Genomic DNA, 15,033 nt, shown 5'->3' on the forward strand with positions numbered 1-15,033 from the left:
ATGTGGTATCTTTCCAGAGAAGCTGGCGAAGTAGACAGAGTTAGAAGGTCTGCGAATGCCTCGAAGCGTCTCCACGAGCGACGCCGCGTCGCGACGCGACGCCTCATTGTTATGTAACCACTGTCACACTCGAGGGAAAATCGTTCGTTTCAGCCTCGCCGTCCTCTCTGCTTTTCCTTTTCATCGTGTCGACTTCGAGCCTTCGTATTCACCGGTCTAGTATAATATGTGCTTCTCACCTGGCGCGTATGCGACCGGATATAAAGGAAAAATACGCTGAAAGAGCGGCATGGATGGTGAATCCGCATGGTTCTCGACGTCGCGACGCTACGAACGTCGCGGAAGCTTGAAAATGTTTGTCCTTTAAAGTGCCTCTTCCGTGCGTTCCGCGACGAGGTAAAATATAAAGTGGGCCGCGGCATTGCCGGAAGTTTGCCTTTGTACGCGAACTTTCAGCGGGTTAAGTCGTGCAAGATGGTCCTGACTGGATTTTCACCATAGTTACAAGGATTTCTCGTAATCCTCTCCAAATGTTTGGGACGCTACATACTTTCTCGGGATTTTTACTCGTTCATTTTTTCGTACCATAATTTTTCAAGTACTCGGCAATTTTATTTATAAGCGGATAAATTCTTGTGGAAGGCACTGAAAAGTGTTAAGGCAAGTTCAATTTTCTAGGTGAACGCTTGGCTTGGGTAATACTTTTACTCTTACGAGTATAAAACGCTTTCCAACAACCCGTATAATGCGATTTAATGTGTACATACATTAGCTCGCTGAGGAAAAAGTGGATTACTCGATGTTACATGCTGATGAAGATACTTGGGATAAGGGGGTAATGGATATCGATACAGATAGGTTACACGAATTTTCGGGGATATAGAGATTTTCACGGTTTTATTTTCTCTCTTTCCTTCATTCGTATGAGCGATTTTCGTACGCAGAGAGAATCTCTATTAAACGAGCTCCTCTTTTATGGTTTCTCGATTATCCTGGCTTCCATTTAGTCCGATGCATTACGAACATGCATGATAATGAAGCACTGTACAACGTTCAATCCTGCTTTGTATATCGTTCATATATTTACGTACAGCTTCAAAGCGAAGTCAATCTTGTACATAAACATTGATGAAATTTTTATTTTTGCAAAATTTCAAATTGCTTCGATTCGATTTAATTAGCACGATACAAATGCAATTATTCTGAACGCGGTCGTTTCATTTTTCAATTTAAATCTTGCACTTGCTGCCTTGTTTAATTAGCCCCCGAATGAAACAGCGACAGTGTCAATTTCATTTTTCATTTCTGTTTTATAAATTTTAGGAAACCTGCAAAATACATTTTGCATCGAGACAGCATAACGCGTATCCATCGTTTCTCGCTTATTATTTATATCCTAATATATTTTTACGTAACTTGTTTGCATGAACGTTCACAATCTATGAATAACGATCGAAGATGATTGAAAGATCTAACAAAGGCTATGCGTTTGCTCGAACGATTCATTTGTTCGATGAATTAATTCCTGACACGTGTATCTGGCGCACGCGTACGCGATCATTGTAATCGGAATAATGGATTTGCGCAGTCGGAGAAGAGAAATATTTCGGGCACTCAGAATACAATCGAGACGAGCAGACTTCCATCATAAATGGAACGCAGAAAAATGATATCATCCGGAAGGAAAGTTTTTTTTACCGGGAGTTAAAAACAGATTGCCAGCATTTCGATTGAAGATAAACGTGTACTACAATGTTCAATTTTTCAAGCGTTGAATAACTACATTGCTCATATTTGTGACTATTCCTTTAATAAGAACTGAATAATATTTTACTAGATATAAACATACCATCTTTAAAAGGACCGAATCGCAGGAGGCTCATTTCCACAATCGATGCAGCGCCCCTAAAGAAACACTAATCCTCAGAATCCTCACTGGTACTCACAATTCCCACTGGTTACAATTCAACAAAATCTAAGGAAACGAATTCCTCTCGACGTCACGAATAATAACAAAATCCTATGAAAACGTTCCACATAGAAAACGTTCCATCCTTCATCGTCCACGGTCTCGCGATATCGGCTACCACTTTCCACGCGGAAGTCGCTGTTTGTTCAATCGACGTTCGTTTCACCGAACTCCTGTTGAATATTCACGAAACGATCTCGCAAAGGCTAGTCCGACAGGCTTGCATGGAGAACAATTTTATTTCATCGCATCGACCTGACTATCTCGAGAGAGAGAGAGTATTTCAAGCTCGCGATGCTGCAAGGATACCGTCAAGGGTGGAAGATTTTATCGAAGGTCCCTGATGAATCGATGAAGTCTCTTTTATCTTTCAACGACGTACCTGAGAGAGGTGCAGCAAAGATTTCACGTTTCGTGCCTCTCTTGCAGACACGATCTTCACGAGTTGTTAAGCTGCGTTCGTAACATGTTTTATTAATTTTATAAACCTTCTAGTCGTTCACACTAAAAGAATCTGGTCCCTCTTGATCGCAAGGAAGTCTAAAATCGGAATCGTTGTTGATCGGAGACGCGAGCAGCGTGTAATCAATCCGCTTGTTCCGTGGATGCTCCTCACTCTCGTGCGAGTGGAAGCTTCGCGGAGTGTTGGTTAATGACTGGTGTACACGTGAAAGACACACCCGTCGCCGGTGGACAGTGGGTGCGACCGTTGGCGGTATTTATGTCGAGATGTTTCTTTAATCAAGGACCTCGTAGGAGCTCGCTTTCGACCGTGATAGATAATTAATCAACCACCTGCAACCGTGCCACGCTTAGCCAAAGAATTGCAGCTCGCGTTGTAATTTCATTTCCATTCTTGGAAAATCGTCGACTGTTTGTTTGTTTGTTGTTTTCCTCGGGGATGCACTTGAACCACCGTGTGTCAGCCTCGTTGCAAGGCTTCCATCGATCCAGCAAGTGTGTCAGCTAAGCTGATGTATTCCACTGATGTTCGCTGATATCAAAAACTGTCGCCAAGTGTAATCACCTATCGTCGGTGAACAGGGTTATTAAGTTCGTTCGATCGACCGTTTAGTTCCTTCGTTTATCCGTCACTAACACGATTTATATCAAGATAATCTGTATTGGATCACAAACGAGACAACGCATGACGTGATAGATAGCTTATCTATTCTACCTCTAGCAAATGTTGCTTGAAACAAAGGAAAGATCCGATCAGAGGAACGAAATGAATCTTCGCGGCAGGAAGCAATCTTATGGAGGAAAAAAAAGGAAAGAACGAATGGTGAAACCGCGTGGCCGTCTTCGTCAACGGTATCCGGTGCACTGGAGCTCGACCTGGCCGGCCTGTTTACATCGTGCAGGAACGTGCCGTGGCCAGCCACCACACCTTGCCGGGCTTCCGTCGCTTCGATTATACTAACACCGAGCCACCGTGAACTATCCCCTTCACACAACGGAAAGAGAGTAGGCTTTGTGAGCAGCCGAGCGACGCTTGATTGGCACTCGGTGCACCATGGTGTAGCTGTGCCTCTCTACCGAGCCAAGAATAGACGACATCGACGCGTGGCTTATAGGGATTGACGCAAATAGGCTGTGGGATTTTTAGCCCGCTAGGGGAAGGTCATGGAATCGAAATCTTCTCGATCGATCTAGACATTCTCTGGATGATGAATCTTCAGTTAACTCTTAATTATCCTAATATTTACATCAGACTATTGATTACCTCTGACAAACTTAATTTAAAGGAGAGTCTTGCCAAAAGCAAAGGATCGTGTGCAACTTTTATCCCGAAACACGTCGTCGAGAGAAGTCTAAGAAGATTCCGAGGAACAGATTGGCTGGTTCGTTAGTAGACTACCAACTGGTTTGTTAGTTGATCTATGAGCTGCTGCTCGTAGTCGTACGTCCGTCGTTTACTGGTCTCGAAGTACCTGCTAGTTTTTCTCTATCTGTGCCAGTTTAGATCGTCCTTTTTAGTTGGACGTAGACCGATATCGAGTGGAGCCCCGATACCGTAACACGGCCGTAGTTTCCGCATCGAGCCGAGTTACACGTGTAGCTGCAATGGATCGAACTCGCCTAATAATAATCAAGCTTACGCGTCGAGATGAAAATAAACAACAGTCGTGTATAGAAAATATTCTTCGACGATTAATGCAACGCGTCAGCTGCGTCGACGAAGATAAAACGAAACCGCTAAGTCTGGACGTTTATGAATTTTAATTGATCCCACAAATTGGTCGGCGGTCAGGTTGTTCCAACGATCAGAGGGTTGGAAATTATATAGCCCCGTTAATGAGTGTCGCTTGTAAATTATATACACGTTCTCCGACAGGAAACTCGTTTCGCTTGGTATTTTTAGATTAAAACGTAACTCAACTATGTTTACCAGTCAGGTGAATCACTGAGTTATGTAAATTCTATATGCATTCCTTTTTGAACAAAGAGAAATAGAGACAAAAGGAGTACAGTAATAATTGCACTGTTTAATTATTAACATCCGTTGCGACACGAACTCAGAATGCGGAAATCCTTCGGCACTTTCGAAACTAATTTACAGTCGGACCGCATCGGGCTATACTTTTTCTTCACCAACACACTAGTAGCAGATATTTGTTAATGAATTCTAATATATCGCCATTCATAAAACTAGGAACAGAAAGGAAGCTATATTCGTGTAAGGAATGTGGTTGAATTTCTAATCTGAAAGAAAACAGATTACGAAATGCACATTCTTTGCAAACGAAACCTAACGAAATATTTTTTTACGTAACATCAATTAAATTTGTTTTCAAGTGAAACCACCAAATTGGTAACTGTTCGAGAAATCTCAAGATTTCTTCGATGATCATGGACACTTCGTTTCTAGGACTATCTGGATGAAGTTCAATGTTGTGTACGATAAACGAGCGTGCGGATGAATTCGTCGAATGGAATATGAATGTATGCCAAGGGTAATAATCTTTGCAATGTATCAGCCAGCTATCTGGCACAATGGCAGCTCTCTCACGATGATTACGCGACAGCCAGCAGCCACGGACATCATTGGATCAAGTAACACGCGTGTTCAGCACGACGTCGTGCAATTTCTGACTACGACCACGTGGATCCGGATAATTACTATGCGATGGTAGACAAAGTTCCTAGAGATATGGATGATGAACTTTCGTTGGATAATTCGTTAAATTCACCGACGGATTATTTTTCTTCGAGTTTCAATACTAGAAACGATTAATCCTGAAAGTACCAACTACCTTAACAATTAATATTCGCGCTTCTGATAGCTAGACAGATTTCATTGTTCTTAGTCAATGCGGGAACGTGGAAACAATTGGAAAACCAAACATCAACAAAAGGGAAGAGGATGATCTCACTGGACTGAAATTGCAGGGTGAACAAATGTTGATCGCGGCCAGAATCCCGCGTTTGCGTCAACACGCTGACTCCTCTCCGCTTGAAACTAATGAAACGCATACTCCCCCGCCCTCGATTTGTCTCCTAATGAATTTAGTTTCGGTTGTTCTCGCGATATTAATGATGCGGCGAGTTACGTTCGAGTACAACGCATTTGTAATTACAATTTCCATAACGCAGGACGAATATAATTGTTTCTAATTGATTATTACAGTACCATCGAAGTCTAATTTTTACCGTTCAATTTCTTCAAAATTCATTTCTTTATTTATTTTCTAAAACTATGGATTTCATCGGAGAAGAGGAAACGAAGAGACGAGAAAAAGCCGTTGCCGTTTGCAGCGGAAGCACGCCGGTAGATCTTAACTATTCAATGAACGTTTGTCCATTCACGAGCGTGCCGGCACGTGATGTCGCGTTTTCCGCTCGGCCAGGACGCGCTCCTACGCTCTGTGAAAAGCGTTTCATCGATTCCCGACGAAATCAACCGACGCGACGCGACGCGACGCGGCTCGGCGCCGTGGCATCGCTCGCGGACGAGTTTTCATGCGATGACAAAAGCTGAACGACCGGCTCGCCGCAACCTAATAACGATAATCGATTAACGAAGCATCTCCGTTCAAGCATCGTCGGGAAGTTAGTTTTTTTTTTTATGAAATACCAACGAGGACAACCCCTCCAACACGACGCCGTGTTATCGAACCGAACAGAGGGTTCGCTCTTTTTCATCTATTCTCCTCGTCCCCGATTGCGCTGAAAATTTTAAATTATTTCACCAAGTTGAAACTTTTTTTCTCTGCTCGTTCGACCCTCGCAACAGTAGATCGTTCGACCCAATTTCTCTTCGTTTCAAATGTACTCTAACTGTAACACGTATTTTTCATTCCATTGTGCAAAAGACACGAAGCTTTCAATCCCGGATGTCACTCTAATTATCCAAAGTGTTTCTATAATGGGATACTGAATTTTTCGTTCATCCCCTTCACTGTCCGCAGGAAACTTCATTAATAGTTTTAAGTAGGCTAGCGCAAAGTCCTAAGATACTGGTAGCATTTGTAATCGGATAGGGAAGTTAACAGCAACCATGACGGCCCTTATGAAGCAAGCATTTCGCAAGTTTCTGCCGGGTTATTGGTAGCAAGCGTTGAAGTAGCGCGTTTAATTGACGTGGAAGTTCGTCAGACCGACCCTTCCCTGGCCACCGCAAATCCCAGCGAAGCGAATTAACTTGCTCGTTACTCGTCTCAAAGACGTGTGCAACGAGCTTGAAATAATTCGATGCCAGGGAGTGTAGAAATAACCATTCGTATTTTCTGCCTGGATAGAAATGAATCTGACAAAGATCAATGGACAAGAAACGCTTTACGAACGTTTCAACCATTTTTAAATGAAACAACGTACTACAGGGGGTCTTGATTAATTTCTTATTCATTCGCAATAGTGTACGGTATATGAATTGTTAATTTTGTCTACGAGTACGAGCAACGTTCGAGCAATTTGCAAAACTAATTGTCTGTTTCTGTTATCGGGAAGGCAGACCGGAGCAGCGTCGGAGCCTCGTTATCGGTCGGACGAGCAGAGATAATGGGCCGCGTGTGTCTAAGTAGAAAATTATACTAATTCGGTAATGATAATGATAACGAGAGCGACATTAATTTAGTAGTGACAATAGACAAACCGTGTTTCATTAAGATAACGTAATTAACAGCAAATCATTATATTGAAATCCTATTTGTTGATGAGACACTTTTTCAAACAGGACAACTAATTGTCAAACTGTAACTAGCAGGAATGAGTTAAGATTTCCGAGGCCTTTCTTAGATTTCCCCTAATTCGATTCTGGAAATTGAAAACGGTAACGAATGATGATATAGAATGTTACGTGTTCTCAAATTCGCAAAATTGGTCGTCACAATGTTGAGAATAACAAAGTCGTCACACGTTAGGTTCTAATCAGAAAGTTCAACGAGTACAGTACGTTTAGTCGTAAAATTGTCGTAGCAGAATGTAAAGATTGATCTTATACTACCGTTTAAAAGTGTTTACTGGAATATTCGATCAGGAAAAAGGCACATCTGGTGACTACAAACGAATATACAACTACGTTCGAGATGAGGTTTAACTGTTTTTGTTGAAGTGCAAACCGAAGAGACAAACCACCGGTTTTTACTCGTTCGAGATTGCGGTGTTCATTAGCGTTGTTCGTCATCCTCGAAACGTTTTTACGAACGCGAATTAACAGCTTCTTTGTGTTCAAAACGTCAAGATTGACGCATCAAGATGCATACAAAGCTCGAGAGTATATAAGAGAGGAACGGAACACCGTCATTCAGATAAAAACCAGCTAGCGATTTGATCCGAACTTCCACTTCGAGACTAGAACCATGAAGAAAAGCGTCTTCTCTTTTTCGATCGTGCTTTTGTACTTGCTGTTTGTGGTCATCGCTAAGCCGATCGCTCAGCCCGGAAACGGTGAGTGAAAACAGAAAATCAAATCTACGAAGTGAAATACATGGAACGTTCGAAATATAAAATGAAGAAATAGACTTAGGATTTGTCTAAAATAATTTAAAGTGCGTGGAATCTGAAGTGATGAATTTTTCTTTTGATAAATAGGTAATCTGGAATTACTCGCAGCTAGGGACACCGTACAATATCCATATTACTTCTGGTTCCGCAGACCATTCTACGATCAAGACTACGATGGCGGTGATAATACTTATTATAATTTGCAACCCGATCGACGATCTTCCACCATATCGTACGCCAATGTTGGGTAAGTTTATAATTATTGATTAATAATTAAGAGAAGAATAATTTTTCAAGGAACAGTGTTAAATTTAGAAAATGAAAATAATATGAAATACAAAATTAAATTAAAATTGAGGCCCTCTTCATGGTCCGCTGTAAGAGGGTTAAAGAAATCAAGTAAAATTTGATAAAATGTGTTGATTCGACATTTTTAATACAGGAAAATTATTTTTTTATTTTTCACAGAGCCGGTTGGGGACGCTGAAAATTGATCATTACAGACAATCATCGCATCACTACGAAATATTGCAAATCTATATCAACTTCCATATCAAATTAACATTCCAAGTTATAAGTTATTGATCTCCGTCGTGTAGATTGATATTGATGTAAATAAATGATAAACTGCGGATAAATATGAACAAGTAATTCGCAGAGTAAAATTTTGTATTTTCGTACGTTGTCATAATAAAGCAATTAATAAAACAATAATTGTCAGTTTATTTAATTAATTCAACAATCACGTATCGTGAAAGTTGAAAACAAACCAACCCCGTGATTCCTGTTCTGTAAATGTCCACAATGTATGCCCTGAATTTCCGTGAATTTATGTTATCCTTGGCTTAAAAAGGACGCGAAAGAATTATCCAAACGTAACATCTGCCATAGTTGATAAACGGTCAGCTAATATTTACGAATCTTCGTCAATTTTCCTATCCCGTTTTTACTAACCGTATTCATAGACACGAAAACTACTATAAGCAGAATGGATTGAACGGTAAAAGAACTCGTAAAAGTTAGGTGGAATTTATGGTGAACAGCAAACGCGATAAAAATGTTAAACCTCGTACGAAAGGTTGTGGTAGCACGTTTAACCTGGCCCCGGAAAATTCGTCTTGGTGATTTCAGAGCAACTAAAGCTCTGCTACAACACGTTTACACATCGTTTCTATGGACCATGTAACACCCTGCATGAAAGAAATGGCGATTACGTCTACTATGACGCTCGTATCCTAGACACTTCGCCTCTGTACAAGCATCGTACCATGTTTCATGAGAATCTGAAACAGTGGCAAGTAGCTGGGAGTTATGGTGACAGGCTTTCACTACCTGCATCCACCCTATAAACGGAAGCTTGTCGGCGTCTATGATTTCCGCATGGGAATTCGTAACAGCCGTATAGACAATAAAGAGTACGACATCGACGATCCTGAAGAAACTGTTCGCGATAATAGAATGCTAGAAAGTTTTCAATGCAATTGAAACTTTCAGTCCAGACACATAAATAGTTGTAATGAAACCTAACAGCCCTTTTAATCGCGTGCACAGTAATTTCCAAGGTGGAAATTTTAACGAGCTCTTTGTCGGCGATGTTGGAAAAGGAAAAGCGGCCGGATTCTCAAGGGACTCGTAGGTCGATACAGGGTCTCGCAGGTCCTGTACCTCGTCGACTCGGTAACACAGGTTCAAACGTCAGATTCTCGTGAATATTTAACAGGCTACTAAGAGGATGTGCTTTCTTGAAAAGGTTGCTCTTGAAACGGGACACGAGGAAACGTGTGGATCCCATTGCTTAACCCTTTCATTGCGAATGACATATATTCGAGATGACGAACGTTTAGTTATAGTGATTTAGAAATCCACGATACATTTTCAATATTTCTCTTGCCTCTAAAGTAAAGAATATTTTCCTTCGAAATTCATCCATTTATTCCAATTATATCTTGTACATATTTTAATTAAACACCTCTGGGCTACATTTGCAGCCGAAGGTGTTAATTCGTTGCCAGTCAGGCATTATCAGTAATGGAACGATTAAACTAAACAAATTTATTCAAAAACCGATTCGTTACAGACTAATCAATATTCATCGCCGATAAAGCACGAGACATCTCGTGATCCGTGTTCAAACGAGCGTAAAAAAATTTACGAGATAGCTCGTGATCCGTCTTCGATTCGCTAATCGTTCTTCAAACAGAGAATTTATTGATACGATACGATACTTCGCGTTTACTAGAATTATGTACCAGATCTTAGTTACCAAAAAATAACTAGCTTTCGTGTTTCAACGAATGCGAACGCGACTGCCAGTGATAAACGCTTGGTAACGTTCAAGTAAAACAGCCTATGTGTGTTTTGAATATTCATTGCACGGTTCGCTCGTTGATTAAATGCAAATCGGATTAACCTTCCTACCCGTTAAACGGCCTCTCCGTGAACCCGCTAATTCGGCTCAGCCACGATGCCGTGGTATCTTCTCTTCAGATTCCCTGTTTCTACGCTCCAGCCAGACGAATTAGTCTAAACGCAAGAGCGTATTCGTCTAGCCAGACAACCATGACTGCGAACGTGCTAAGCACAGCATTCGAATAATTCAACAATACAGAAGGGAAAATTTATTAAACTCCCTTATAACATATCGCGTAGTTATACGTAATTGATTCCTCCTTTATGCATGTTTTCAGATGTTCATCGTTCTCGGAAGCAATCACTTATAAACTTTCCAACAACGATGCATCTCCTCGAGGGTCTCTCGTCGAACCGTTCGATCAGTTCCGAGCAAAGAAGCGAGGAACACAATGAAAGGGCAGGGTAAAAGCAAGCTTCTTTCGCCGGTTATCAGGCAAAGGGAGGGAAAAGAGAATTCGTTTGTATTCTACGAATACCTCGTCCTCGCAAATCTTTCCCCCCCCCCTTGGGTTCTCGATCGATCGCCACGCGGGAAATCAAAGTACCTCTCTAACTCCCGACGAAACTGTAATTAAAGGGCAACTTTACGCGGGAATCTCATCGAAGTTAGCTACGAAGCGATACCCGAGCCGTACGATAGAAAACAATCCTATTTGTCGTTGGAATTCACAGAGTTTCGCGGTTAAATATGTTGAAACGGTGACGAACAGTCAGCAAAGACTTTTTGTAATTAACAGATCAAGCGTGAGGACGTCGTTTGGTTAAACGACGATAAAATCAAGTGTGAAATACACGATTCTTCTCGAAGGAATTCTGCTCGTTTTTCTCGAGACTTTGTAATACGCAGTCTCTGAAAATAGTACTCGAACATTTGCAAAATAATATTTCAGTTAAATGCAATGAACGTGGTAACGATCTAAGAAACGACGTAACACTGATCGATTCGTAAGAGAATAAACGCGAGTTTATTTGCCAACTCGGCTCGTGCCAGATGCTAGCATCGAAACAACATGGAAAACAAAATGTAAATTGCATTTCTTTTCGACCTGACCGAGTTCGACACGCGATTTATCCGCTGCCCGGGTGCAGAACCTCGGTGGATCGCGTCCGCAACTTATCTTCGATTCCAGTGATTTCCTTCCTTTATTCAGTGGTGGCGAGCAATAGGTAAAATGTTATCCGAGAAGGTTGTCGTTAAAAAAATTAAATTAAAATATCTATCCCACGTATTCCTTCGACGAAGCCACCATCTCGAACCGTGGAGCACGCAGAACGGAAGCTGCATGAAATATCTTGATCGCTAATAACGAACGGTCATGGTATCCAGGTGAGGTAATCGTGGGAGAAGGTAGTGATCGTTAGCGATGGATTTTCCGTTGCGCAAAGGCAAGCAATTAAAAGTCCACGCTTAAAAATTGATTACGCAGCCACATCCTCTGCGAGTAAGCTGGCAGTAGGTCGCTGGAGAAGACGGCAAAAGGATGCAGGAAATGATTGCGGCAAACGCAACTTGCTGCACGAGTTTCGTCGTGACCTACACTAAACCGCAACAGTATTGGCAGTATGTATCGCGTTTAGAGCGTTTTAGAGCGGAGCAAATTTGGCAGCGTTTCTTGCAACGTTACTAACCAAACTATACCCTCAATTATCGACATGTAATTATACCGATGAACTACTTTCTAATTCGCCGACTTTCGTCATGCCAGTAATTATATTTCCTGGTCTTCATGTTTTTTTTTTTAAATTAATCCTTAAATTAAATTTCTTACTGAAAATGGCAAAAATACGAAAAGTATGATAAAAAAAACGGAAACGTTTGGACACGATGTGTAACAACCGTGAACACGCTTCGAATTTCTATCATTAGTACAGCCGAGTATCCGGTCACACCGATCCTAATGAGTTTATTGGTATTAATGCTGAACGTGTTTATGGGTCGTTGGTTGGCCTAATTCCAACTCGACCTGCACGGGATACCAAGTTCTCCAAATAATTGAACTTAATAAGCAGACTTTGAATTTGTACAAAAACAAGCTGTAACTCTAGCGTATTCGAGATTACAATTTTTAAATATCCTCTGAATATTCATTACGAGAAATGTAACAGAGATTCAGATTTTACTTAATAACACGACTTATAAATCACAATGACTTTCCTTCCTTCTCTGTAACACTGAACTTTCACTAGAAGAAACGCATAACGGTTACACACACCGAAGCATGTAACAGCGAAGTTAAAGCATCGTTACAATTTGTTTCCTCTCCCAAGAGAGGAATAAATATTTATCTAAAATCTGCATGCGCTACGTGTGCAAAGAGAAAAACATTAAATCACAACCCTTTCTATAAGTGCAAAAAGGAAAGCTTCTCTTTCCCAAAAACAAAAACATTCGAAATCAAAGAAACAACTAGAAACAAATGTAAATATTCATCCTTGGTGAATAAAAGAAAGAAAAGAAACTTGATCGAACGAACGAGTAACTAAACAACCGAAACGGTGTCATGCAAATCATAGGAAAACAAGTTGCAAGATTCTGAGAAGTTTGATCGTCGACTCACCCTGGGAATAAATAGGGAACTCCCCGTCGCTGTGGCTGTGTGTGAGCATCCCGGTCGAGTAAAATTGCCACAACGCTCTCTTCCTGCTCTCTTCGGACGTGCCAGCAAGGACCTCGTCGTCGTCGGCGAGGCCCAGAAGACTTACCACCTCGGACAGAGACAGGTTGACGTCGTTCGCCTCACAGCGGTAAGTCTGTTCGACAGAACGAACCCGTTCGTTACTGCGAAACTCGATGCTTCGTTCGATTTTCCACGCGAAACCAACGACACCGCCACGTTTTCACTGTTGATGAACTGTTATCAGATTCACCGAGATGTATTCGTCGAACTCACCACCGATTTCGATCACTCGATTTTTCTTTTTCTTCTTGCTTCAGAAGAACAACGCGATTATTTTACTTGCTGAACTAGGAATAGACGAAGGAGTGATTTGATTTAGAAGAACTGCAATTTTTTTTTCATCGGAAATAATAGCTGAGACATCGATGTCTTATTACTGAATTAAAAAAAAGAGTACGTCAATCACGTGTAGTTTTTATTGGAAGAAGTTCGAAGGAAACATCCACGGAACTTGGCTGACAAAAGCAAAGGATCCGTTGTCTCTGCAACGTCGACCGCGTCGAAATTTGGAATTAGTTCAGAAGAAACGAGGACAATCGTTGCAGTTCAGCTCCTCCGGAATCATCGATAAGAATCAATTCTATTCCACTCAGACTCGTCTCCTTTATAAAGATAACACTAAGATAAAATTCAATTGAAATCCAGTACAGATATCACCGGGACTGTTCTAGCGCAACTTTTTCCATCGCGACGAAAAACAAAGGGAGCGACGCGTTGCGTCCCGTCGACGGTGGAGGAATCGAGGATGTTTCCCTCTCGGTGTTCAAAGCGTCGAACGTCATTGGGGAAAGTTCCCGTATCGGACGGAAAAGCGAAATGAAGCAAAACGACGCGACGGCGAGAGAAAAAAAAAGAATGAACGCAATGTGAAAAGAGAGAACTGTGGTCTCGGCGTCGCGACGCTCGTCCGTTTCTGAACGCGTAAATTTCTACCACGGCTATTAATACGTCGGACCTCGCGGGCTGATCGATCGCTCGAGGGAACACGAAGGGACCGAGCAGAGATTGAACCGCGCCTTTGTACGTTCGAGGGCCGGCACTCCACCCTTGGATAAATCGAAAGTTCGCCGCTAATAACGATCCTTTTCCCGACCCCGAGATACTACGCACAAGCTCCAATCTCGTTTCGATCCGCGAGATTCCACCCCTTTTTCCGTCTGGCTGGCGGAAGCATTCGTTAGCGGGATTTATTTTTCCGATCGGTCCTCCCGATTGAAATCTGTCCGTGTTATCGTTGCGCATCCGCGAGAAATTGAAATTGACACGGCCGCGTTTCGCCCACGGCGATAAATCGTCAGGACTTTTGCAACCCCGTTCGAATTCATACGGAGCGGCTGCGAAATACGTGACCAAACATTTGAAATAAGTGATCGATGCACGGGGGAGTGTTTTTATCAAAAAGTTAGCCGAAAGGCTTTGTCCGAATTTCCGGATAATTCCATAAATTATGATTGAATATACGGACCCCTGGTGACGTGATTTTTGTCATAACACAGCGGACTCGTGTTATACTGCCGGACACTATGACAAGGGTGATAGGGTATGGCCAGGGATCTACTCTTGGCTTAATACCATTAGCTTAATACACCATCGAGAATTAACTTTGACCCTTCCTATATTGCCATTTCTATCAACTCCACTCCTACGTACGCGGCGATAAAAAGAGAGTCGACTAGTATCAGTTACAAAGTTAGGCCGTATGTTTCAAGCTTGTAACAGGTGTCATGTGGCAATGCTATACGATGAAAATCTGCATAAAGTGGGTGTGAAAATATTACAAAAATACATAACTGTCCAACACGTGCAAACGACATAAACGATAAGTTTCTACGTCTGAACGCGAGCATTCCGCTAACGCTTCGTATTCGAGCGGATAATATAAATGATTGTAAAGAAAAATAGCCGGTATAAGTTGCATAGGTTGTTCGACGATCGAGAACGCGGCGGTATGCATCGTTTATTCGTTGAACAGTGAAATAGTCGGGCGATGCTTAAGACACAAATTGTTCCCCAGACGCGTTGCTAAAC

At 41.8% G+C, this 15,033-nt stretch overlaps 2 protein-coding genes across 3 annotated transcripts in view; one reads left to right on the forward strand and one right to left on the reverse strand.

Moving 5' to 3' along the window:
• LOC117605360 (phosphatase and actin regulator 2) overlaps nt 1-15,033 on the reverse strand; it is a 172,690-nt gene that overhangs the window by 150,751 nt on the left and 6,906 nt on the right. Inside the window, exon 1 of one of the 2 annotated variants that reach the window (XM_034326613.2) lies at nt 1,850-3,283. The exons of the other annotated variant lie outside the window; for it this stretch is intronic. Within the exon in view, the coding sequence (XP_034182504.1) occupies nt 1,850-1,883 (34 nt within the window). The 5' untranslated portion in view covers nt 1,884-3,283. Of the gene's footprint in view, nt 1-1,849; nt 3,284-15,033 lie in introns of those variants that run through there. 2 annotated transcript variants of the gene reach the window in all.
• LOC117605362 (uncharacterized) lies at nt 7,704-8,629 on the forward strand. The gene is made up of 3 exons (XM_034326618.2): nt 7,704-7,858; nt 8,003-8,162; nt 8,384-8,629. Exons 1-3 carry the CDS (start codon nt 7,771-7,773, stop codon nt 8,400-8,402), a joined length of 267 nt encoding a protein of 88 aa, XP_034182509.1. The 5' UTR covers nt 7,704-7,770; the 3' UTR covers nt 8,403-8,629.

Source organism: Osmia lignaria, chromosome 3 (genome assembly GCF_051020975.1).
Source record: "Osmia lignaria lignaria isolate PbOS001 chromosome 3, iyOsmLign1, whole genome shotgun sequence".
NCBI classification, from domain to species: Eukaryota; Metazoa; Arthropoda; class Insecta; order Hymenoptera; family Megachilidae; genus Osmia; species Osmia lignaria.